Genomic DNA, 23,307 nt, shown 5'->3' with positions numbered 1-23,307 from the left:
ATGTTTTTAGGGTATTCACTGAGCTTGGTTTAGGTTGGGCTGGGTGGGCAGTTTGGGGCACTTCTGCAGCACTGTTACTGACTGGAAAGAGCTGGGTGGTGACTTCTCTAGCTTCAAAATGAGCCCCCTTTCCCTGTGGTCTCTGCGGAGCCCTTGGCATCTCCAGGAGTCCCAGGTAACAAGCACTTCCCCTGGGTGATGGGTGGTTGGCAGGGGTGGAGCTGGTTGCTGGCACCAGGGTGCAGCCTGTGGGACCGGTGCTTCTGTGGTGCTCAGAGGCTCTCCAGTGCTGGCAGTGGCTGCAGGCTCTCCCCGCTGCGTTGGAGCTTCGAGGAGCAGCCGGACAGGGTGAGTCAGTGCTGGGGGCTCTTCCCTCTCCCTGCCCTGGGATGAGGCTGTGGCTGGTGGGGGTTTGTTCCTAAGCCTGCTCTGAGCTGGGTTGGGCTGTGCTGGGGTGGTGCCCTGCTCAGTAAGGTCCAAACCTTGTCTGGGTGGTGGGTGCCCCACTTCGGAAGCTAAAAGATGCCAGCCTGCATTGTCTTCTATTTGCTTGGAATGAAGAGCCTTAGTGAAGCCGTGAAAGCTTCATCCTCCCATGATGGCTGCTGCTGCTGGATCACATCTTTATTTGCAGAGCATCAGTTAACTGCTGCACGGTGCCAAGCATCATCTGGACCTGCTTCATGCTCCTGGCAGCTGATGTGTTGGCTGCGAGCTCTGGTGCAGGGTTACCACACCAACGGGAGCACGTGGCTCCCAGGGGCATCCTCCCAGGCCCCTTTTGCGCTTGTTCAGCCACCTCCTGCTGCAGCTGAGGCTCAAAGCACCTTCCTCTTGCTCCCTAAGTGCAGGCAGGCACAGAGACAGTGCTGAGTTACTTGGTTATTTACATGTTAGGTGGTTTCTGGGTTGGGAGCCTGTTGAGAGGACGTGCATGGCAGTCTGCAGAGGTGCTGTTGGTGGGTGTTGTTATTGCAAGGAGCTTCAGATTGAAAAGCATGGCCTGCACTGCACTGAACAACATGGATTTCTCTGGTATCCCGTGGTGTCTGGGATAAAGGCTGTAGAATTTCCTGGGAGAATGGTTCCTTTAAGGCCAGCTTGGATGGGGCTTGGAGCAAGCTGCTCTAGTGGAAGGTGTTGGAACTGGATGAGCCTTAAAGTCCCTTCCAACCCAAAGCACTCTGGGATCCTATGAGAAAACAGACTCAAAAGTCTCTCTTAAGCACCTTGTCCTGATTGTTTCTGCCACCTCATCCCAAGCCATGTGCTGGGCACGCACAGGGAGCACATGAGGGCAGTGACCACTGCACTGGCCTCTCCTGCTGCCCGGCTCTGAGCCTGCCTCTTCCTGCCAGGTCCTGGGAGAAGCTGCTGCTGGATGGGGATGGGGATGGCAGGGCACCGGCGGCTCATCCCCTCTGCTCAAGGTAACAGGGGCTGTGCTGCAGTGGCTGTCCCGGTGCTCCCAGGGAATCCATCCCTGCTGGAGGCTTTGCCAGAGGCTTCCTTGGGACAAGGGTGGCTGCTGTCACCGGGGGCTCTGGGCAGGGATTTGCAGCAGGGCTGGTCCCTGCAACCACCACAGGTCCCTGGTGTGTCTGGGGGGCTCCCCACAACCTCCCTGCTCCGGGGAGGCTGGGTTTGGTGTGTTGGGGTGAGCATCCTGTGCTGCTGGGAGGCTCCTTGGGCTGTGGCTGAAGCGGTGGCCTCAGCCATCCCCACTCCATTCCAGGCCTGCTGCTCTGCGTCTTGGCTCTGCACCTCTGCTTCCAGGAGCCTCTTGCTGCAGCAGGTGAGCTCTGTACCCCAAGGGAAAGCTGGGGGGGGTTCTGTGGGGAGCGGGGCAAAGGCAATGGGGTGCGATAGGGACTTTGCTCCTGTCCCCTCCAGGCTGTATTCTATAGGATGGAGCCTTGCTGAGGACCCTTTCACCAAGGTTTTGACCCCTGAAAGCCTGTTCTTCCCATGCAGGATAGCTGGAAGGGGGAGGGAGAAGCTGATGTAATATCCATAGTGCTGCTGTGGTGGCTTCTTGTCTCTGTTGGGAGCTACTTGGAGGTTCTGGGCTGCAAACAGACCTTGTTTGGGACATCCTGTCACTGGGTGCCATCCACACCCCAACCACAACGTGACTGATGCTTCTCACAGGTCCCTTTGGGCCCTGCCGTGGTTCAGGAAGGGATGCAGGGTGAGGCTGATGGCGGTTCCTTTACCAAGGGGGAGCTTTCTGTCTTCCAGAGCACAACGTGGCCTCCAAAACTTCGGTGGCCCCCACCAACACCTCAATGGCCCCCAACACCGCAGTGACCCCCAGCGCCTCGGTGGTCCCCACCAATGCCTCAGTGGTTCCCAAAACCTCGGTGGTCCCCAGCACCTCGGTGGTCCCCAACTCTTCGGTGGTGCCCAAAGCCTTGGTGGCAGCTGCCAACACCTCGGTGGTCCCCAAAGCCTCAGTGGCCCCCAGCATCTCAGTGGTCCCCAACACCTCGGTGACCATCCCCAAAGCCTCGGTGGCCACCAACGCCTCTGTGAATGGTACAGAAGCAATGAAGGTAAGTAAAGGAATGGCAAGAAGGTTGTTGGCCAGGCTGTTAGAGCCCCACGGACATGGTCTGTAGCCCAACTGATCTCTCATGAGAACCAGGAGTCCCATGAGAGCATCCCCTGTGTGGAAGGGGAGCACCTCGGGCACAGTGGGTGCATGGAGGCAGCTCCTGCAGAGAGCGAGGCCATGGTTGGGGGCAGCGCCGTGGTGCATTGCAAGGAGGCTTTGCCACACGGTGACACCCTGGTGTGCTCTCCCTCCAGCTCCAGCTCACCTGCCAGAGCTTCCAGTGCTCCGGGGAGAGGTGTTACCAGGATGGAGCCCACGCCAACGAGACGGTGACCTGCCGTAATGAGACTTACTGTGAGGTACGGAGCTGCAGCGGGGCTCTGAGAGGGGAAAGTCTGTTTTCTCTTCCTTTGTATCGGGAATGCACAGTACCCTGTTAGTCTGTGTCACAGAATCACAGAACCACAGAGTGGTTTGGGTTGGAAAGGACCTCAAGGTCATCCAGTTCCAATGCAACGACAGCCCATGACTCTCCTGTTTCCCTTGTCTCTCTGTGGCAGCCTGTCAGTTGCTTTTGCTCCTTCACAAAGGCATCTCTTCACCCTCCTTCCTTTGGCTCTGCTGTTGCAGCTGTATCGTTTCTCCAGCACAAACTACACAGCCAGGTGCAGCAGTGCCTGCGGCTCGGGGATGTGCAGGGCCAACAGCAGCGTGAGCACACCGGAGTGTGCCCTGGACTGCTGCAACTCCTCCCTCTGCCTGCAGCTCAACGCCAGCTCCTATGGTAAGTGCCCATAGTGGTCTGAGGTTAGTCCTGCTGTGGAGGAGGGAGATGATGATGGGTAAAACCCATTGCAGAGAGCTGGGGCTGCATCACTGCATCTCCTCCGCACATGAACTGTGGTGGTGAATGTCCCATGTGTGGCTGTGGAGGGTTCTGCATGGGCTCTGTGCTGGGCACAGCCTCACAGGGCTCTGTCTGTGTCTGCAGGTGACCTGCCCCCTGCCACCATGCCACCGACGACCACCACCTCCAGAGCTCCCCCCCACAACGTAGGTACCAGCCAGGCAGATGCTGCTGTGGCCGTGGGTGCTGGGTCTGCTTTATGGGGTCAAGAACTGCCTGCACCCCTCCTGCACCTGCTTTATGGGGTGAAAAGCAGCCTCTGGAAGGGGATCCTCAATGAGCTTTGAAAGAGGAGAGTCCATCATGAGCCCTGTCAAACGGGCCTGCTCCCAAGCCCAGTGCTTACATCAATTCAAGCAGTTGGAGCTGACTGCATGGAGCCTTTCCTGCAGCCACAGGGACCGATGGGGCACTGCAGCCTTTTTCCACCACCTGCATGGAGGGGAAGGTGCTTATCTTTGCAGAGGCCTCTGAAGAGAAAAGAAAAGGAGGCTTGAAACTCGTTTGTGCTGCTGGTGTTTCACTCAAGCTTCCTCCAGTTTCAGATGGGTGCTGTTTGCCTTTTTACCTCTGTATCTGAAATGCCTGAGGCAGAACAGAGAGGGGTTTGGGAAGGGAGGGGTTTGTCTGAAGTTCAGTGCTTGTCCTGCGAGTCCTGCTTGCTGAATGTACAGTGTCTGCTCCTCTCTTGTAGGGGAAGGTGTGCGCAGCGTTCTCCTGTCATGGGGATGGATGTTTCAAAGGCAAGAAGGCTGTTGCTAGATGCAGTGTTGGGCAGGACTTCTGTGAGGTAAGGAGCAGGAGAGCCCAGGAGCCTGCATGGTTCCTGTGATCTGAATACTAAAAGCTTGGCCGGGCCCCCAGGCTAACGTCTCTCTCCTCCTTCCAGATGAAGAAGATGGGCTTGAATTACATGGCGGGATGCAGCAAAGCCTGCAAGGCTGCCAAACCAGTCTGTGCTGCTGGGACCAAGGCTGCCTGTTACCAGGAGTGCTGCCCAGCCACCCTGAAAGCCAGCTGCCTGAGGCTGGATGGCAAAGTCCACGTCAGTGGTGCTGGGCGGGTGTCTGCGGCCCCGCTCATGAAGCTCATGGTGTGTGGGGTGGTTCTTCTCCTCACTTCCAGGGGCTCTGCTTCCCTCTGGGGGTAAGCAGCAGCCTGGATGCTCTGCAGTGCTCCTCAGCATCCCTGCTGCTCTCTGGCTTCAGCCAAGGCCACTATTGAACACCCTCTGTTCCATCCCTGTCCCAAGGTGGCCCAGTTGCATGTGGCTGCTTCTTCCCCTGTGCAGGTGCCTCCTGCCCACAGGGCAAGCCTAGGCCTCTGAGCTTAGCTCAGCCCTACGCAGGCCCTGGATGCTGATTCCCAATTCCCACCTCTCATCCCTAAGCTCCACTCCAAATCCTGCACCTTCCCAGGATGGGTGAGCCCCATGTCCTGTTTGGCATCTTACATTCAGTGAGTTTTAACTCCTTGTGATTGAGATTCCCCCAGCACAGCCAGAGGAAAGGCATTTAATCCATGCACTAAGGAAGCTGCAAAGGGCTGTTGTTCCCTGTGCTGCCAAAAACCTGGAGGCTTGGGAGATCTGCAAGCTAACACGGGTTTCTGGGAGCTGCTGCAGATGGGGCTATGGATGCTGGATGAGTAACCTTGGGAGCAGGAATGGGATGGGGTTAAGCCTGCTTAAACCCCAGAAAGTTCTGCCTTGACTGAAGGCACAGAGCTTGCTTTAGTTGATAATCCGCTCACAGTGCAGCCTTTCTGAGCATCCTCTTACTCGTTAGTTGAAAACTGCTCTGGTGTTGGGATACCTCTTGTCTGGGTAGGTGGAATTAGGAACTGCGTCTCCTCTCCAGTTGTGAAGCAGGAAAACGGGATTCATCTCAAAGCATCTCCTGTTGTAGCTGATCCCCTTCCACCGCCGTGATTCTCTGCCGCTAAAGCAGAGCCGTGACGTGAACCACCTCCAGCCTCTTCCTGCACCAGCCAGCGCTGATGTGCTGTAGCACGCACCGGTGTCAGCGCCCGCTCCGCTGTCTCTTCCAGGACTGCACAAATACAGAGCTCTGGTCAGGGGCTGGAGCGTGTCTGAGCGCGCCGGGGCTCCGGGGGAGGGCCTGGAGGGGCCGCTTCGCTGGTGGAAGGGGTTCGCTCTACCAGCCCTGGTGAGGGGCTGTGGGCTGGGAGCCAGCGAGGAGCCCATGTGGGGCTGGGTGAGAAAAGCCTGGTGGAAGCTGTATCCAGCCCGTTCCATGTCACAGGGGGCGCGGGTCCAGTGCATCCCAAGCACGGCGCAAGGGTGTGTTTGGAATCTGATTCAGGCCACAGCAGCAGTGTATCCACAGGAGCAAACCAAGGGGTTTTCTGTCTCAACCCCAGCTCTATGTTTCTTGTCAGAGCAGGGGTTGACAGTGACTATTTCAGACTGTTCATTTCCTATCTGCAGTCCTTCATCCACTCTGGATGGCTGCTGGAGCACAGGGACGGGAGCGGGGAGGCAGAGGGAGAGCAGTTACGTTAATGGGGACTGCTCTGGGGTTTCCTAATCCCTAGATCTTGGCTATTGCTCCTGCATCTGTGGGAAGACCTGGCTTAGGCCAAACTCCCCCACCTCCACGCAGAAGGCTGGTGATGGCTCACACCCTCGGTGTTAATTAAGTCCCGTAGTTATTAATGTAATAATAATTAACAATAAGCAGACTTGTGCCAGCCGGGTCCTGAAATCCAGCAAGGAAACAGCTCAAGGTGCTCCTGATGGAATGAGCCCTCCCTGCCCGTTCCGCTGCATCCAGCCGCCGGTGCCGCGCCGGCCCGGCCCGGCCCGCAGGACCCGGGCCCGACCCCGCTGCCGCTCGGCCAAGCCGCGCTCCGGGCCGGGCCCTCCCGGGGCGGTGCCGTTATTTCCGGCGGCCCCGGCGCGCAGGGTAACGGAAAAGCGGCGGCTGCGGGGGCCGGTAACGGGGGAGGCCCGGCCTGAAGGGGCTGTGCGGGGGGGAGGAGGCCGGGCCCGGCAGCGGTGCTGAGAGCGGGGGTCGGGGCATGGACCAGTCGGTTGTCATCCAGGAGAGCCTGGCGGAGGGCGCTACGTGCCGGATCGTATCCTTTGCACCGGGGGTGCGGCGGGAGGCCGCGGGTCCCGTCTCGCCGCGGCCGTTCCTTGACGCTGAGCTGAAGGCGGTGCAGGGCGTCCTGGCCGGGGGGAGCCGGCTGCTGGGCCTGGTGGAGACCCGCCGCGGGCTCGCGTAGGTGACAAGACCGAGGAAGGGGGGGGGGGTCCGGGGCCGTGCTGCGGGTGGGCACTGGGGACACTGGGCCCTGCGCTCCGCTGGGGTTGGCCAGGACACGGACGCGTTCGTTTCAAGGGGCTATAAAGAAGATGGAGATGGGAGAGCCGGGGATGATGGGTACGGTACGGGTTGCTCCTGGGGATGTGCTGGCTGAACACAAGAGGGAAGTCGTGCACACTCCGGCACTGGAACGATGTCGCCGGGGAAGTGGTGGATTTCCCAACGCTGGGCATTGTTACGGTTGTTCAGCCTGGAGAAGAGAAGGCTCCTGAAGGGGAGACCTTAGAGCAGCTCCAGTGCCTGAAGGGGCTGCAGGAAACCTGCAGAGGGGCTTGGGACAAGGGCCTGTAGGGCCAGGCCAAGGGGAATGGCTTGAACCTGCCAGAGGGGAGACTGAGATGAGCTCTTAGGCAGAAGCTCTTCCCTGGGAGGGTGCTGAGGCGCTGGCACAGGGTGCCCAGAGAAGCTGTGGCTGCCCCATCCCTGGCAGTGTTCAAGGCCAGGTTGGACACAGGGGCTTGGAGCAAGCTGCTCCAGTGGAAGGGGTCCCTGCCCGAGGCAGGGGTTGGAGCTGGATGAGCCTTAAGGTCCCTTTCAGCCCTTCTATGATTCAGCTGCGCAAGCTGCTGGCCCATCGAATCTAGCTCATGCTTTGCCTAGAAAGGTTGGACAGAAAATCCTTGAGGTCCCTTCCAGCCTGGGATTCCGGGAGTCTACAATTCATTTGTATTCAGATGATGGGTGAGCAGCTGGCTGGGTGCACAGTCAAGAACTGCTTTGGGGTTGGCATGAGGCTGTGCTCGCAGGTGATCCTGGGTGGGATGGGATCTGTCTGTACCTGCAGCGATGCCTGAATCGAGGAGGCATTGCCTCTGTGTCTGCTCTGTGCTTGCAGGATCCACATATACACGCACCGGCGGATGGCCATCGAGGCTGAGGATGTCTGCCTGGAGAAAGTCATCCCCATCACCGAGGGGTTTGCAGTGGAAGAAGGTATGAACACCCTTGGGTGCCTTAGCGGCAGCCCCAAAGAAAAGTTTGGAGTCCATAGTTTGTTGTTCTACTTAATGACATTTGGGATTTATTCAGCTTTCACATTTCTAAGTCATTTTGTAATCCCTGGTGACTCCTGCGTGCAATGCACACTGCTGCCAGGGCCTGCTACATGAATTGCTCTGCACCCCAGAGCACGCCATGGCCTTCCCAGCCCCAGCAGGTTTGTTCTGCCTGTCTCTGTGCATACCAGGAATACTTGGGATTTGAGGAACCTACTGAGCTTGCTAACCTCAGCTCATCAGCGCGGGCTGTGAACCTGTTGCCTTGCTTAGTAACCAAACCTGTGTTTTACGTTTGCAGTTGTAATTGACACTGACCTTCACGTCCTTGGTGAGTTCTCTTGTGGTGTTCTGAGCGTTCCTGGGCCCTTGCAGCAGCTGCACTCCATGGGGTTGGAGCAGGGGCTCTGGTGGTCCGGACTATGGAGTGGGGGGATCTTGTCTGGCTCCTGTTGCGGGTCTTGGGGTGTTGTTTGCTGTGATTCATTCATGTTAACAAGTATTGTTCCCCCCGCTCAACCAAAGGAATGTTTCTTCCAGAGGCTTTTAAACTGCTGCTGGAAGATTAATCATTGTCACTGAGTGAACAGGGTAGAAATTATTATAAATGATGACTTTTCCGTTTTTAAATGGCATTCTCATGTAAAATGTAGCTTGGAGAGGCTTGTTGCTAAGTCTGCATGCATTAACCCGCTGCTGCAGAGCGCAGGAGATGCTCAGTTGCTGAGGGCTGACCCCAGGAACTCTTTTTCTCCCCATGTCTTGAGGCTGTGACGTGACTGTCCTGATCACTTCAGAAGATGATGAATTCACGGTGCAGTTGCCTTTCGGTTCCCACACACGCGCGTTCCTGCGGGAGGTCAGCCGGTGCCGGGAAGGTACGAGCTCCATCACGGGCTGGATGTGACCCCTGGGGTTGGTGGTGGATGGAGGTGCAGGCACTCACCTGGTCCCTGCTGAAGAGTGCCTGAAACTTGCCCGCAGTTGTTACAGCTCGCAGCGTGGCGGCTCCTCTCGCAGCTCGGCGGGGATGCTCGGTGTGTTCGCTGAGCAGGTGCTGGTACCTGCTCTCCAAAGGCTGCACCGGAGCTCGTTTGGAGCCCGTGAGGGCCAAGCAGAGCTCCCGCCGTGTGCCCTCCCTCTCGCCCTGTCCTCCCGTTGCCCTTCCCGCCCCGGAGGCGAGGATCAGCCCCGCGCTCACCCCGCTCCTCCCGGGGCTCGCCTCCGGTCCCTCCGCGCGGTCGCTCGGGGCTCTGAGCCCTTGGATCGACCCCCGCGGAGGGCGCGCTCGGTGCTGCCGCCGCCTGCTGCCGGAACGGGGCGGGCGCTGGGGCGGTGCTGAGCCGGGGCGGGCTGGGGCCGGTGGCGGCGCCGAGCTGCGGCGATGTCCGCGGGCCGGCGGCTCCGCCGAGGTGAGCGCGGGTCCCACCGGAGAGCGGAACGGGACGGGGAGGGAAGGGAAGGGTAAGGAGCGGGGCGGGCGGGGGAGCTGCGCTCTCCGGTAGCCCGGAGTTAATGCGGGGAACGCCGGTGCTCGGGCACGGCCCGGCCGCTCTGCGGGGGACGACGCCCGCGGCGGGGATCGCCGGGGCTTCGGTGGGTCCGGGGCGGAGCGGCTCGGCCCGGCCGCGTCCCTGTTTGCGGAGCGCAGGTGTGGGGACACGCGGAGCACCGCAGCGATTCCTCGAAGTCAGAGCAGAGGAGGGAAAGGGGCGAAGTTCGGGGTTGCAGTGCGGGACGGGCCCCTCGTGTGAGAGTGTGGAGCCTGGAACCGGCTGGGAGAGACCTGGGCGTATCTTGTGCTCGGGAGGCAAAACAGGCTGAACGAAACACAACCCCGGCCCTTTGTTACTGTGGTTTTGCTGTTTCTAGAGCGGAGTAACACCCTATGAATGGTGAGCTCCTTGGGGAGTAGTTCCCCTATCAAATCGTGCCTCTGAGCTTTGGTCAAGTTGCCTTTTCAAGGCTTCATTGTGTTTAGGACGATAGTCTAGGTCATGTTTTGCCCAGACAGGTTGGACCAGGTGATTCTTGAGGACCCTTCCAACCTGGGATTCTCTGATTTTACGATGTTGAGTCAGAGGAGTCCAGGCTTTTTGGACTAGGAGTTTTGGTTGGTTTGGTTTTGGTTCTTTCCTCTTGTATTAGCAGAGGAAGATGCTCTCTGCCATCTGTTGGGGTCTTTCGGAACATAAATCGGTATAGAATGAGGTTTTGTCTTCCAGGAATAGTTGTGTCTCATTCTGTCCTTAAATTAACATGCATACTGAGATAGCAACTTTGATATGCAAATCAAAGCACATTTAAATGCTGTATAAATACTCCCATTTGCTAGTTGAATCATAGAACTGTTTAGGTGGGACAAGGCCGTTAAGATGGAGTCCAACCATTAACCCAGCACTGCCAAGTCCATCACTAAACCATGTCCCTAAGGGCAACATCCACAGGCTCTTCAATACCTCCAGGGATGGTGACTCCACCACTGCCCTGGGCAGCCTGTTCCAGTGCTTGATAAACCTTTTGGTGAAGCCTTTTTTCCTAATATGCAACCTAAACCTTCCCTGGTGCAACTTGATAGACAGTAAAGTGATATTAGTTCATTACCTCCTCTGTGAATTAAAGCTGGCTGGTGAATGAGAGCATCTGTAAAGGGATTCAAATATGCTTCACCTTGTACGGTTTCTGTTCGCAATTTTGGTTAAAACCCCTACCCAACAACCTGTCTCTGTGCAGTCACAGTCATAACTGTGGTGCTGCTTCGTTTGGAACCCTGAAGAGAGCAAACTTACTTCTCTCCAGGCTGGAGTAGCCCAGTCCTGCATGGATTGCTGCTTACACTTCCATTAAGCAGAGAGCAGACTGGCTAAGGCTCATCTAACTAATGGCAGGACTAATTTAATTCTCCCTTCTGAACACTTTAGTGCAAATTCTGTGTTATCTAAAAGGTACAATACATTTTCCTGCTGTGGCACTATAATGTCAGTGCATGTTTTTAACAAGAGCATCTTTATTCCTGCTTTAATCTCCTTTAGCTGCAAATCCTGCCTGATTCAGACCGTGCACTTCCTGCTGTTCTGTAATCTCTGCACATAGCTCTTCATTTCTGTGCCCAGTTCAATTACTGAACAAGGTCATTACCTTGCTAAATACTCCAGTTTGCTAACTCATAGATCCCTCTGGCTATCTGTATCTGGATATAAATTTGTCCCAGGGAAACAGCCCTTTTCCAGAGTGGCTTTCTTAGGAGAAGCCTACCTGAAACTGATTTCTGCTAATGAGGTTAAAATTCCAAAGTGTGGTCCATGACCGTGATCTATGGATCATGCAGTGGCTGTGCCAGCAGCACTGAGCAGGACACAAGTCATAGAATCCTAGAATGGTTTGGGTTGAAGGGACCTTAAAGCTCCTCCAGCTCCAACCCCTGCCATGGGCAGGGACACCTTCCACTGGAGCAGCTTGCTCCAAGCCCCTGTGTCCAACCTGGCCTTGAGCACTGCCAGGGATGGGGCAGCCACAGCTTCTCTTGGCACCCTGTGCCAGTGCCTCAGCACCCTCACAGGGGAGAAGTTCTGCCTAATATCTACTCTAAATCTTCTCTCTTTTAGCGTAAAGCTCTTGTCCTATCTCTCTACATTGCTTGGTCTTTACAGGAGAGCTTGCAGAGGCTCAGGCAGCACTGCTGCAGTACTTAATGCCTGTATGAAGTACTGTGGTGAGCTCCATCCCAGCTCAACAAGACCGGGCTTTGCAACACATCTCTGAGCTGTGTATGCTCCTGTTCAGCCCTGTGTGGCTTTGGCTGCGTGATCCATAATGAGGTTTGAGTCACAGGCTCTTCTGTAGCCAGGCTCTGATAAATCCTCTTACACAGTCTTTATTTTCAGAGGGCTCTTGGGCAGAAGAGGTTTTCCAAGCTGAGAACACGGCCACTTCTTGTCAGGTTGTTTATATCCTGAGTGCCTCAGTAAAAGTACTTCGGGTTCTATTTCTGGTTTGTGCTCTTGTCCTGGAGCACGTATTATGACAACAATAACATTTTAATTCTTCTGGGCTGTGCTCACTGAAAGAGCAGCTCAGCTGAATGACTGGAACCTTAGAATCTTAACAACAGGTTCTGTATCATCATTAGATTTGTGTGCTAAGTGGCAGCATCTTGAGGTGGTTGTTTTGCATTGAGGCACTTGTTTCTGCTGCGGTACAGTGGACTCATGTGGTGACTCTGTTCTACATGGTCTTGAGTGGGGAGATGCTTGTGCTTTGCTATCTGCTTGTAGATAAGTAGAAACCCTTTAAATGGCGGTGAGGTTTTTGGGGGCTTGTTTTTTTTTCCTTTTCCTTTCTTTGTACTTCCTGCTTTCCTTCAGAAAGGAAAACCCTGTTATTAACCTACATTTTTTAGATTCCTAGGATAAAGCCATGGATTTTGTGCTGCTAAGTCCTGGTTTGGCTTAGCTCTGATGGAGAGCCAACAGCTCTGCTGCTCTCTGTGACCCCACCACGTCCTAGTGGCAATTCTTCCTCTAGAGGGGAAGCTGCATCGTCACAGAACAGTTCTGTCACATTAAATTAGATCTCTCAGGTAACGGAGAGAGGCTGCGGGGTGCTTTGTTTCTCCACACAGATCTAATACTCTGCTGACAGATTTTTGCCAGTGTGTGCAGGAGTGTGTTGATAAATCAAAGACCATTTTGTGTTAAATGTGAAACTCTTTGGTTTTGTTGTTTTTCTTTGCAGAAGTGGTTGGCTCTGAAGGCGTCAAACAGAATGGAAAAAAGCCTGTGGTTACTCAGAACCAGAGCTACGACAGCACTGATAGAAGTGCTCCTGGGTATGGTATCTCTCTCTTTTTGTGTAGTTTTTGGTGAAGCAGTTGAATCCCAGCCTGGTTTGGGTTGGAAGGGACCCACAGGCAGGGAAACCTTCCACTAGAGCAGGTTGCTCCAAGCCCTTGCGTTGAAGCTGGCCTTGAACACTGCCAGGGAGCGTTCACGTGAAGGGAGAGTTGTGCATGTCAGCTCTTTGTGGAAGGTCTAGTGAGGAGTCAGTGTGCTGGCAAGGTTTCTTTGCTGGTTTAGCTATGGGTCTCCTCCACAGAGGATCTCTTTAGAGTGGCAGTAAATATATACAAGTTCTGGGTACTCTATTGCATGCGGATGGAATGAACTGCGATGAGCAGATTGTTGATGCTTTGATGTCTAGAGAAAGCAAAAGAAAGTGCAGCGATCTTTCTGCTTCCTTGTTTTCAGTGGGAAGCCGACTGGGGAAGTTCATCTCTGGCGGCAGCACGTGAGGTCTGTGCACGCACCAGTGCTCGAGCAGTCTTTGTGGCTGCATTATCTGGGTCCGTCTGGGAGCGGCTGCATCGGCTGCAGTCCCCAGAGGGGTGGAATCTAGAGCAGAAGTTGTCAACTGTTTGAGATTAGAGTCTGCAGATTGTAGTTAGGAGAGGAGAAAGTTCAGCACAAGGATGCTGTCAGAGCTTTAGTGGGAATTTCAGTGCAGTCTCTCAGGGACAGTCCTGCTAGTCCCCTATTTGGGCATAGTTTGGAAGTTTAGTAGGACAGGAGCTGCTAGCCTTGTTTATTTGGAATTCAGAGAGCTTTGGCTTAGGGCCACCCTGTCCCACAGATACACTCTTAAAATGTCACAGTTTCATTTTCCAGTTCCCAGGACTTTGTGTATCCTTCAAAGCCTGTGTGCTGTCCTTGGCATCGGTGTGTGAGTTGGTGACCTTAAATTCTTATCATCATCCTTTTGGTGTGGGAACTCCCAAGCTGTGGCATTAGTGCTATTGCAAAAGGAGTTTGCAGAGCCATGAGACACTAAATAAAACCAGGTCTACCTCCACCCATTCTGTGCTTCCTCCTTGGTAGGCAGAGCTGGGAGTTTACCACCAGAGGCTTTGCTTCTGCTGAGGTCAGAAAGGCTAAGCAGGGGCAGCAGGAGATGAGATTTGCATCTCCTTGCTCCAGGAAGCAGGAAAGGTGTACAGGTTTTGTATCAACATCGAGGTGTGAGTAAGACCTGCTGTGAACCAACAGGTTGCACCATGTTAGGGAAAACCATTTGTTATTTCAGTTACACTGGGTTTATCTATAGATACAAGAAATGCTCCTTTTGGTCTTGTTTGCTTATCCCAAACATCGATTATCATCCATTAAACAGATAAGTGTGACTCAAGTCCTCGGTGGCAGAAAGAAGCTGTTCAGGGTGTGTGCATATCCTGGGTTTCATCAGACAGTTTTGCTTTTGTTTCCAGGCAAAACAAACCCAGACTTGAAGTGACAACTGAAATGGTGCGGTCCTCCAGCGTCATGGTGTCAGACAAGGCTTCAATCTTATCAGAGCCAAAGTTTGGACTGCGAGATACTATTGTTAAATCTCAGCTTCTACAACAGGAGGGTTCCTACACATACATCCAGAACTTCAGGTAACGGTCATTCCTGAGAAGGACTTCTCCTTGTGGGGTGTAAGTTTATTAGCATAAGCTGTTATTTCATCTAGGTTTGATGTACGCTAGGAAAGTGTGATCCGTACTTCCCAGAAGAGCTTGCTTTCCCCACTTAGGCATTAGCAGAGAAGAATTTCATTCATGTCTCTGTTGAGGCCTCCTGGTTCTTGTTGAGAAAATGGCCTTTTTAAAATGACTTTTTCCTGTGCTTATTTCAGACTGTGTCTGGATGTGCATCAGTTCTGTGCGCCTCTGACCTTCTCTCTCACCGCTCTGGTCACTGCTTAGCATGTAGTCTTCTTTCTTTTCTATACTACATGTAAATATGTGTGTTGTCTGTAAAGATGCTGCTGTAACTAGATCATTTTAGGGCTTTAAATTTTGTCACATTTTCCTAATTCCCCCCTGGAAACATCTTATTGCTAATCAATTATACGTAGTATTAAGTATATGGGTTACTAATAGGGGTATTTCCATCAGCTCTACAATTGCAGTGCTGGGATTTAGTGACTCTCTTTGCAGATTTTTTGTGGGGACATACAATGTGAACGGTCAGTCACCCAAAGAGAGCCTCCAGCCCTGGCTGAGATGTGATGCTGAGCCTCCAGACATCTACTGTGTGGGGTGAGTGTCTCTTTCTGGCCCATCCTTCCACACCTTCACTGTGGGTTGCTTGCCTGTGAATTGGTAGCGTACAGGTTTAGCCAAGACACTACAGCTGAGGAATGTTTGCACTGCCTTACTCCATTGCACAGCTTTAGAGTATGTGTTTGCACAGGCTGGAAGGGCTGTAAATGTGGTAGTGCTTGAATTCTGGCACTGCAGTATTCCAAAATCTGTAATGCCATTCAGTTTAATCCTAACAGTAATTGAGCTTTTTACACTTAACATACTCTAAAATCTGCATAACTGAATTTGAGTTTTCAGTTATAAATGTAGTGAGTATAAATTGATTCAGTTCTTTCCCAGAAGGAAAGGTTGGAAACTTACAAACAAGTGCATGCATCCATGGGTTCCTTCCTCTTAACACAGTTTCCAGGAGCTTGATCTGAGTAAAGAAGCCTTCTTTTTCAATGACACACCGAAGGAAGAAGAGTGGTTTAAAGCTGTAACTGACAGTCTTCACCCAGATGCCAAATATGCAAAGGTAAATGCAGCTTTTGGGAAGGTTTGATTTCCACATGAGCCTCTTTTCTCTTTGGTTTTCCTTGTTCTCAGTCGCTGCAAATTCCAGAGGTTCATTGTCTATAGCTCTTGGTCAGGCAGAAGTGCTCTGAAGGTGAAGCAGGGAGGGTTGCTGTGCAGGGTACCAAGGTGAGGGCAGGACAGGAGACCAGAGCTAGGCATCCATGCATAAAGGAAGCTCCTGCTATCATGGGGGAAGAGAATAGGAAATATCTTAGCTTCTCCCGTGTCTGTCTCCACAGGGTATGGTGGAATGAGTTGTGAAGGTATCTTGGTAGGAATGCTACTTCCATTTTGGCTCCTGCTCCTTAGGTTTCTTGTTTCTTGTCACTGTTGAAGGGAACCTCCTTCCATGAGCTGTGCCTGTGCTGGAGGTTTTGCTTTGGGCTTCAGCTTCATTTACTGGGGTGCTGATCCCTGGCTCTTCCCTGTGCTGTGCTGCTGGGAGCACTTCTGGGCCCAGCTGCTCTGTTGGATGAGCCTGGAACTCTCTCCATCTGTATTTGGTGGCCTGTGTTGTGCACTGGGGGGTGATGTTCCTTCTCACTCCAAACTTTTCCCATTCAAGTATTTAATGGAACAGGATCTGTTTTCCAGGTGAAACTTGTGCGGCTCGTGGGAATCATGCTTCTGTTGTATGTGAAAGCGGAACTTGCTTTGAACATCTCTGAGGTGGAAGCTGAGACTGTGGGAACTGGAATCATGGGGAGGATGGTAAGAATGGCCACTGTGTGTGAGATGGAGAAAAGCCCTAGAGAGCCCTTTCCTTAAACGTAGTGGTTATTCCTCCAGCTGAGAGATGCAGCTGCCTTTGGAAGCACCTAGTCCTGTCCTCTTGCCAGCTCCAGGTGTTGCCAGAGGGAATTGCCCTCTGCTTGCAAAGGCTCAAAGACCTTGAGGGAGAATCTTTGAAGGCCTTTTCTTCCTGATTGCACATGCTGGGCTGTGTGGGGCCTGGCTCTTATGTGATTTTGTTGCTGGCTGTGATTCTGCTCAAAGCAAGTAACACAGGGAGATGTGAGTAGAAGAAACATGAACGTGTCTATCCAGATTAGTTTTCCTGAGGAGGAATTCCTGCATGTTCCACACCACTGAATGAAATCTGTGCCCTTTGAACGTAGTTTCTGTAGTTTTTTATACCTTGTCAGTGGTGGGTTTGACCAGATAAGCCATGTGCTTCCCCCTCCATTTACAGTTCTCTTCTGGTTTGTGTTAAAAGATGCAGTTTGTGGCTAAATTGGTTTCAGGACTTGCTGAAGTAATGGAGCAGATCTTAGTGATTTTTACTTTCCTTTTGTGTTAGCTAATTCCTGAATTACAAACTGAGCTCTGTGTGCTTGCTGTGTGCAACCTTCACGTGAGTTACTAGCTTCAATTCATGCACTAACTGTCAGTGGCATTTTCAGCCTTTTCCTTCCTCTGCAATTAAACCATCTGCTTCAATGTCTTTTGGCTTGGCCACCTTGAGTAACTCCTTTGTGGATTCGTCTGTTGTGTAGAAGCTTCTGACCAATGTCTTTGTCTTTATCTTTCAGGGTAACAAAGGTGGTGTTGCCATAAGGTTTAAGTTCCATAACACTAGTGTGTGCATTGTGAATTCCCACCTCGCAGCTCACATGGAGGAATACGAACGGAGGAACCAGGACTTCAAAGACATCTGCTCTCGGATGCAGTTCTGCCAGTCGGATCCAGATTTGCCCCCTCTCACTATTGGCAAACATGAGTATGCTTCCTGACTCTGGGAATTGCTGCATGTGGCAAGGAAGAACCATCTGAATGTACTGGGGCATGATGTTCTCTCAGCAGGGTTGTAAGAAGGGGTGCCCAGTGATCTGCCATAAGCCTGCTGTTGAGAGTTGTACCCATACAGTGCTGACAAGTCCCTTGCCTTCTTATGCTATTCCAGGTTCTTTTGTTTTCAACATGGAGTGGGAATGGGGTGATAATATGCATCAGTTTCCCAAGTGGGTTGTGGGATTTAATGAGTGTGGACCATTAAAAGTACCAGTTATTAAGAGATAGCGACAAGCATGCAGAGTAGGAATTAAACCCAGCAAAGGCAGAAAATGTAGCTTCTCTTTCAAGTTTTCAGTCGTGTTCTCTCTGATGGAGAAGCATCCACCTGATCCTGCTGAAGAAGAGAAGAGCTCCTGCTGGCACTGGGTGGTTTGAGGCACGGCTGCGGCGCTGCCAGCTTGTGCTTTGGACATCCTCAGGCCTCTGTGCAGACTTGTGGTGTACGTTCTCTTTCAGTGTGATTCTATGGTTGGGGGACCTCAACTATCGGCTGGAGGATCTGGATGTGGCAAAAGTGAAGCAGCTTGTAGATGAGAAAGCGTTTCTAGAGCTTTGCCAGTATGACCAGGTACTGATGTCTCACCTACCTGCAGGTGGTGCTGGAGGGTGCTACTTAGAAACTGCAGGGCTGGACATCTCCTTTTTAGCTCATATGGGAGCTGAGCTTGAGCTTACTGAAAATTACATTTTTTTATCCTTTTTTCTTTCCTAGCTAAAGAGGCAAATGGATGCAAATGCAGCCTTTGAAGGCTTTACAGAGGGAGAGATTTCTTTCCAGCCAACATACAAATATGATGCTGGCTGTGATGACTGGGACACAAGGTACGGTGGGTGCCTCATGTGTGATGCTACCAAAGGAAATAAAGCTAAAAAGAATTGCAGAGTTAATGGCTATAAGTAGGAGCGGTTCTGAGGTTATAGCTATTGGGTTGGAAGGGACCTTAAAGCTCATCCAGTTCTAACTCCCTCCCATAGGCAGAGACACCTTCCACTAGAGGTAGTAAAGAAGTAGAAAGTAAAGCATGCTACAGAGATACCTTATAGTAGACATTTATAACTAGCAAAAGCAACTGTAGAAAATACAACTTTGATAGAGTTGTATTTTCACATCAACAAAACACCAAGTCTGTGGGAGAGCAGGATTGTGCCTTGCATTGTTGCCCCACCTGCCCTGTGCCTGGAAACTCATTTGGACCTCTGTTGCAGTGAGAAGTGTCGCATTCCAGCCTGGTGTGATCGGATACTCTGGAAAGGGCAGAACATCACCCAGCTGAGCTATCGCAGCCATATGGCTTTGAAGATCAGTGACCATAAGCCAGTTAGCTCCATGTTTGAAATTGGGGTAAGTACATTAGTGCTGAAGGAAATAACTTGCTGACCTTGTGCTCTGCATGGGGAGAGCAGGAAGGAGGGGGCAGGTTCTTCTGCCAAATTCCCTCTCTTGCTTTTATGGCATCCACAGAAAACAATGGTTTAAAAGGTGGGCTAGATAAGATACTGAGGTAGGACTGTGGTTCTAGTAAGCCAGGGTTGCGTTAAATGACTCGGTGAAGCAGAATAATGCCTGAATATCTGGAGGTGTTTGTTCAGAAGTGTTCTTTAGCCTTTTTGTTTTGTTATTTTCCTAATAACACAGAAACTTGCAGTGCAGGAATTCTACACCAAATAACACAGCAGAGTGTTTTCAGGCTTTTAGGAAAACCCACAAGAGCTGCTCTACTACTACTTGCTAGTTATGGCAAGGTCCTTTACTGTTGGATCCCCAGGGGATCTTGGAGGGTGAGTGCTCCAGGTGGTCTCTGTTCATTACACATGTTGTATACACTGGTGTGCTGTTAAAATCAAGTCGCTTCATGTTTCCAGCTGTGTTACAGCTCTCCCACAGAGGTGCAGTCAGTGCCTGTTGCTGCAGTCTGTGTCCTTTTCAGGTGAAAGTTGTGGATAAGGAGCTCTACCGAAAAGCCTTCGAGGAAATAGTGCGCTCCCTGGATAAGCTGGAGAATGCCAACATTCCCTCGGTGACCCTTTCACGGAGAGAGGTAGGGTATGTTCCTGTGCTGTGATTCCCTAGACCCCATATTCCACTGGTAGAAGATGGATTCTAGACCATGGGGTCTGGTTCCAAAGAGCAATAATAATTCGTCTTCCAACTGGTCTCTGTTTACAAGCCCTAGAAATAGTAGTTTCTGTTTAGATGCAGATAAATTCCATCCACAGTACCAGACTGAAACATAGGCTGTGCTGCTCCCTGAGGTGGGGTGAGAGCAAAAGGACAGTTTGTGGCCCTTGCTCTGACTTGTTCTTTGAAACATAAAATGTAAATTCTGGAGGATTTGGAGAAGGTCACAAACCTGGCATTTGCTTTGTTTTGGGGCCTACAAAAGATAAGCAAATGAGACATTTGGGGCTTCAGTTATCTTGTACTCAGGTTTCATTGAGGTTATTTGAGGGGAATGTTTGTTTTAAAGGGCCCTGATACAGTTGCCTTAGCATATAGAGTAAGCAAATGTAATCCTGTGTAGTCCTGGAAGAGATGGGATGCAGGAGCAAGGGGGTTAATCTGAGTATTTTGCTGCTTAATGATTAAACCACAGGACAGAAATTGCTGCTGGTGCTTGGCAAGGTGGACTTGGCTGATAATGGTGACTGGTATTTGTTTCTAGTTCCATTTTGAGGATGTGAAATACATGCAGCTGCAGGTGGAGAGGTTTACAATCCGCAATGGACAAGTGCCCTGCCAGTTCGAATTTATCAGCAAACCAGATGAGGAAAGCTACTGTAAGGAGTGGCTCATTGCTAATCCCAGTAAGGGCTTTCTGCTCTCAGGTGAGCTCCTCATTGTTCATCTCTTGTCAATGAGCTACTGTTGTCACCTTGTGTCTTAGTTCTCTCTGCTGTTTTAGACTCTTCTGCCTGTTTGCAGGCTTATTGGTTTAATACCTTTTTGTAATGAAGTATGTTGGGTTTTTTGTCTTCTGGCAGATGCTGAGATCACAATTGAGCTGGAGGTGTTTGTTAATAAATCTACAGCGACACACTTAAACTCTGGAGAGGAAAAACTTGAAGATATCTTGGTCTTGCACCTGAACAGGGGGAAGGATTATTTTCTATCTGTAACAGGCAACTACTTGCCAAGTTGCTTTGGGTCTCCTATTCATACGCTGTGTCACATGAGGGAACCGATCCAGGATATGTCAGCAGAATCCATTTGGAAACTTGTGAGTTTCAGACAAGATTCTCTTCTGAACCCACAAGAACCATTAAACTAGATGTTAAGTCTTTATCCTTAAAGAGCCTTCTTCCACTTCCCTGGTCCATAGTCTGAGAATGCTGATACAGCTTGTGCTCTCCAGTGCCCCGTCTGCACACCCTGCCCTAGTTCTTCACATGGAGGAACCAACCCATTTCATATAGAGAGCACTGGAAGTAAGATCCATTTGCTCTGCCTGCATGTTTAAAAAAGGTGTGCAACTTCTAAATGTGGATCTTTTCCCCAAGCCTTTGGCTTTCTCCGCATGGAATGGAGATGTGTGTGTAGATGAGGCATGATGTAATGCTTCTATACAGCTAAGTGCACGTGAAGCATGTTTATGAGAGCAGCTTGTTTCTTCTGTCTGGACTTCAGATACAAATGTGCCTGTTGTACTAGTCTTGCATGAAGTTGTGAGTGAAGCTGCAGTTTCTCAGCAAGTCATAACTCTCGGGTATTAGCAAGAACTTGGCTAGCTGCCTTTTTTCTCCCTTTCTTTCTTCCCCCCTCTCCCCACACCTCCTTCCCTCAGACCCTGATGCCACTAGAAATGAGTGATGATGCTGTTCCAGCTGAAAAGCCAATGGACATCCCAAAAGAGCTGTGGATGATGGTGGATCACTTGTACCGCAACGCTTCTCAGCAGGTGGGCAGCGTTCATACTGTGAACTCAAAATAACTGGTTTGCATCGGGTTTAGTTTTGAAGAGGATACTGGTAATAGCAGTTGTTGTGAACTGTGGCCAATGGTAGAGAGAGATAAAGGGCATTGAGATAAGTGGTCCTGGTGCACCATTGGTTGCACCATTTCAGGCTAGTGACCTTGTCTGTGTGTAGCTTGCATCACCAGCCTCCCTCCTGCATTGCTTGCTCCTGCACAGCAGCCTTGCTAGAGCTCCTCATGGTGAGATTTGTGCTGATACTTAACAATTTAGAGAGATTTTTCCAGCCAGCTTACAACAACATTGCTTTATTTATCCAAAGAACTTTTATTTCACTTGAGAACGACTACTGGTCTTTGCAGGAGGATCTCTTTCAGCAACCAGGCCTCAGATCTGAATTTGAGCAAATCCGAGATTGTTTGGACAAAGGAATGCACGATACCCTCCGTATCCTTTCAGTCTGATGTCTGGTAAAGCCCACTACACCTCAGTCATCAAAGCTGGAAAGGATTTGATCAATCTATTGTGCTCTGCTATGGTTTTTAAATCATTGTGTCTCGTCTTGGGGTAACTGAGCTCTGCAGTTCCTGCTACTCCCTGTTGTCAGTACTAATGCCTCCACTAATTCCTTGCAGTGTTGATGAATCATGTAAGAGTCCAACTGCCAAAGGAAACAGCTTGCTATGTGAAGTGATGTAACTCAAAGCTGTGAACAATAGGAGAGGTTTTTGGAGACTTAGGCAAAGATTAATGTTTGAGCAGAAATGTGACCAAACCAGATCACATTGTACTTGCCTCTTCCTTAACCCTCTTTGGATCAGTTGGCAGCAACCACTCGGTAGCAGAAGCCCTGCTGCTCTTCCTGGAAAGCCTGCCTGAGCCGGTCATCTGCTCCAGGTTCTACAGCAGCTGTTTGGAGAGTGCCAACAACTACCCTCAGAGCTGCCAGGTATTGCTGGCTTCACTGTTCTCTAGTTCCAGAGGGAAGGCAGGCGAACTGGGTTATGCCCAGACTACTTTTTGCTCTCAGGAATGGTGCTTTTTGGTTATGAAGGGCAGACAGGGTGGTGTTGGTAACAGATGCTGCTAAGCCATTTGTGTGTTTTCAATGTAAATGCTGTTTTTTTCTCCCCTCCTCAGATTATCTCTAACCTGCCAGCGTGCCATAAGAATGTGTTTGACTATCTCATGGCATTTCTACGAGAACTACTGAAAAATTCAGGGAAAAACCATTTGGATGTGAATATTCTTGGTAAGGAGAGCAGAATACCCCTTCTGTTGGGGTATTCTGGGGGAATTACCCTTGCTGCCCTGCTGCTGAGCAGGTCTTCCTGTCTGCTTTATTGATTCCTCTTTTCTGTTACGAATACAGCCAGTATCTTTGGTGGCTTGTTACTTCGACCTCCTCCTGGACACCCTCCACCTGATATGACTGAAAAGAGTAAAGCTCAGCAATTTATCCATCAATTCCTCTTGAGAGAAGACAATCTACCGTGAATCTCAGATGCAGCTAATCTTATTTTTAGATATCAAATTACTGTAAAAATATTGGGTTTGTACAGTATACTGGCTTTTTTTTTTTATACATATCACAGTATTTTATACAATCTATGGCTTTTGAAGGCACAGAGCAGGGAGTCTGAATCAGCTGTCACTGTTTAAGGTGTAAAGTATGTAAGATTTCTAAATAAGCTGTATGTAGACAAGCAGAAATATAAAAGCTGATACTTAACACTGTATTTTATTTATGTTGTATTAAAACTCAGACTTTTAAGTCTGTGTTATTTAAATAAAGAGTTCTCAGTGCCTTTTATCGGCTGATCTGCCTGTCCTGGATGTTGGCTGGTTTAGTGCTCTGCCCCCCTCAATGGAAAGAAGTTCTTCCTCATGTTGAGGTGAAACTTCCAGTGTTTTAGTTTACGGCCATTGCTCCTCGTCCTGTCACTGGGCACCACTGGAGAGAGTCTGGCTCCATCCTCCTGGCACCCACCTTCGAGTGAAGCTGCTCAGTGGAAAAGGCCCTGGGGGTGCTGATTGATGGAGTTTAGCATGAGCAGGAAGCCCCCAGCATCCTGGCTGGTATCAGCACCAGTGCGGCAGCAGGGGCAGGGAAGGGATTGCGCCCCTGCCCTGAGCACTGGTGAGGCTGCACCT

The 23,307-nt window shown here is 51.1% G+C and overlaps 1 protein-coding gene across 2 annotated transcripts; it reads left to right on the top strand.

The window, feature by feature from the left end:
* The first annotated feature begins 6,501 nt into the window (after window positions 1-6,501).
* Window positions 6,502-22,947, top strand: INPP5B (inositol polyphosphate-5-phosphatase B). Of its 2 annotated transcripts, XM_057403540.1 has the most exons (21): window positions 6,502-6,709; window positions 7,650-7,747; window positions 8,111-8,140; window positions 8,577-8,687; window positions 12,544-12,637; window positions 14,069-14,239; window positions 14,783-14,884; window positions 15,293-15,407; window positions 16,043-16,159; window positions 16,981-17,168; window positions 17,699-17,810; window positions 17,955-18,064; window positions 18,449-18,584; window positions 19,171-19,281; window positions 19,906-20,068; window positions 20,225-20,460; window positions 21,025-21,138; window positions 21,516-21,600; window positions 21,975-22,102; window positions 22,294-22,405; window positions 22,526-22,947. In XM_057403540.1, the coding sequence occupies exons 1-21, from the start codon at window positions 6,507-6,509 to the stop codon at window positions 22,648-22,650; spliced, it is 2,661 nt and encodes an 886-aa protein (XP_057259523.1). In that variant the 5' UTR covers window positions 6,502-6,506; the 3' UTR covers window positions 22,651-22,947. The 2 variants fall into 2 exon arrangements, with proteins under 2 accessions (XP_057259523.1, XP_057259522.1); XM_057403539.1 differs by lacking the exons at window positions 6,502-6,709; window positions 7,650-7,747; window positions 8,111-8,140; window positions 8,577-8,687 and adding an exon at window positions 9,161-9,221.
* The last annotated feature ends 360 nt before the right edge of the window (window positions 22,948-23,307 follow it).

Source organism: Pezoporus wallicus, unplaced genomic scaffold (assembly GCF_028554395.1).
Source record: "Pezoporus wallicus isolate ANWC-B61680 ecotype Strahan unplaced genomic scaffold, APGP_CSIRO_Pwel_v1 contig_8232, whole genome shotgun sequence".
Classification (NCBI taxonomy): Eukaryota; Metazoa; Chordata; class Aves; order Psittaciformes; family Psittacidae; genus Pezoporus; species Pezoporus wallicus.
This window is presented reverse-complemented; position numbering and strand designations above follow the sequence as displayed.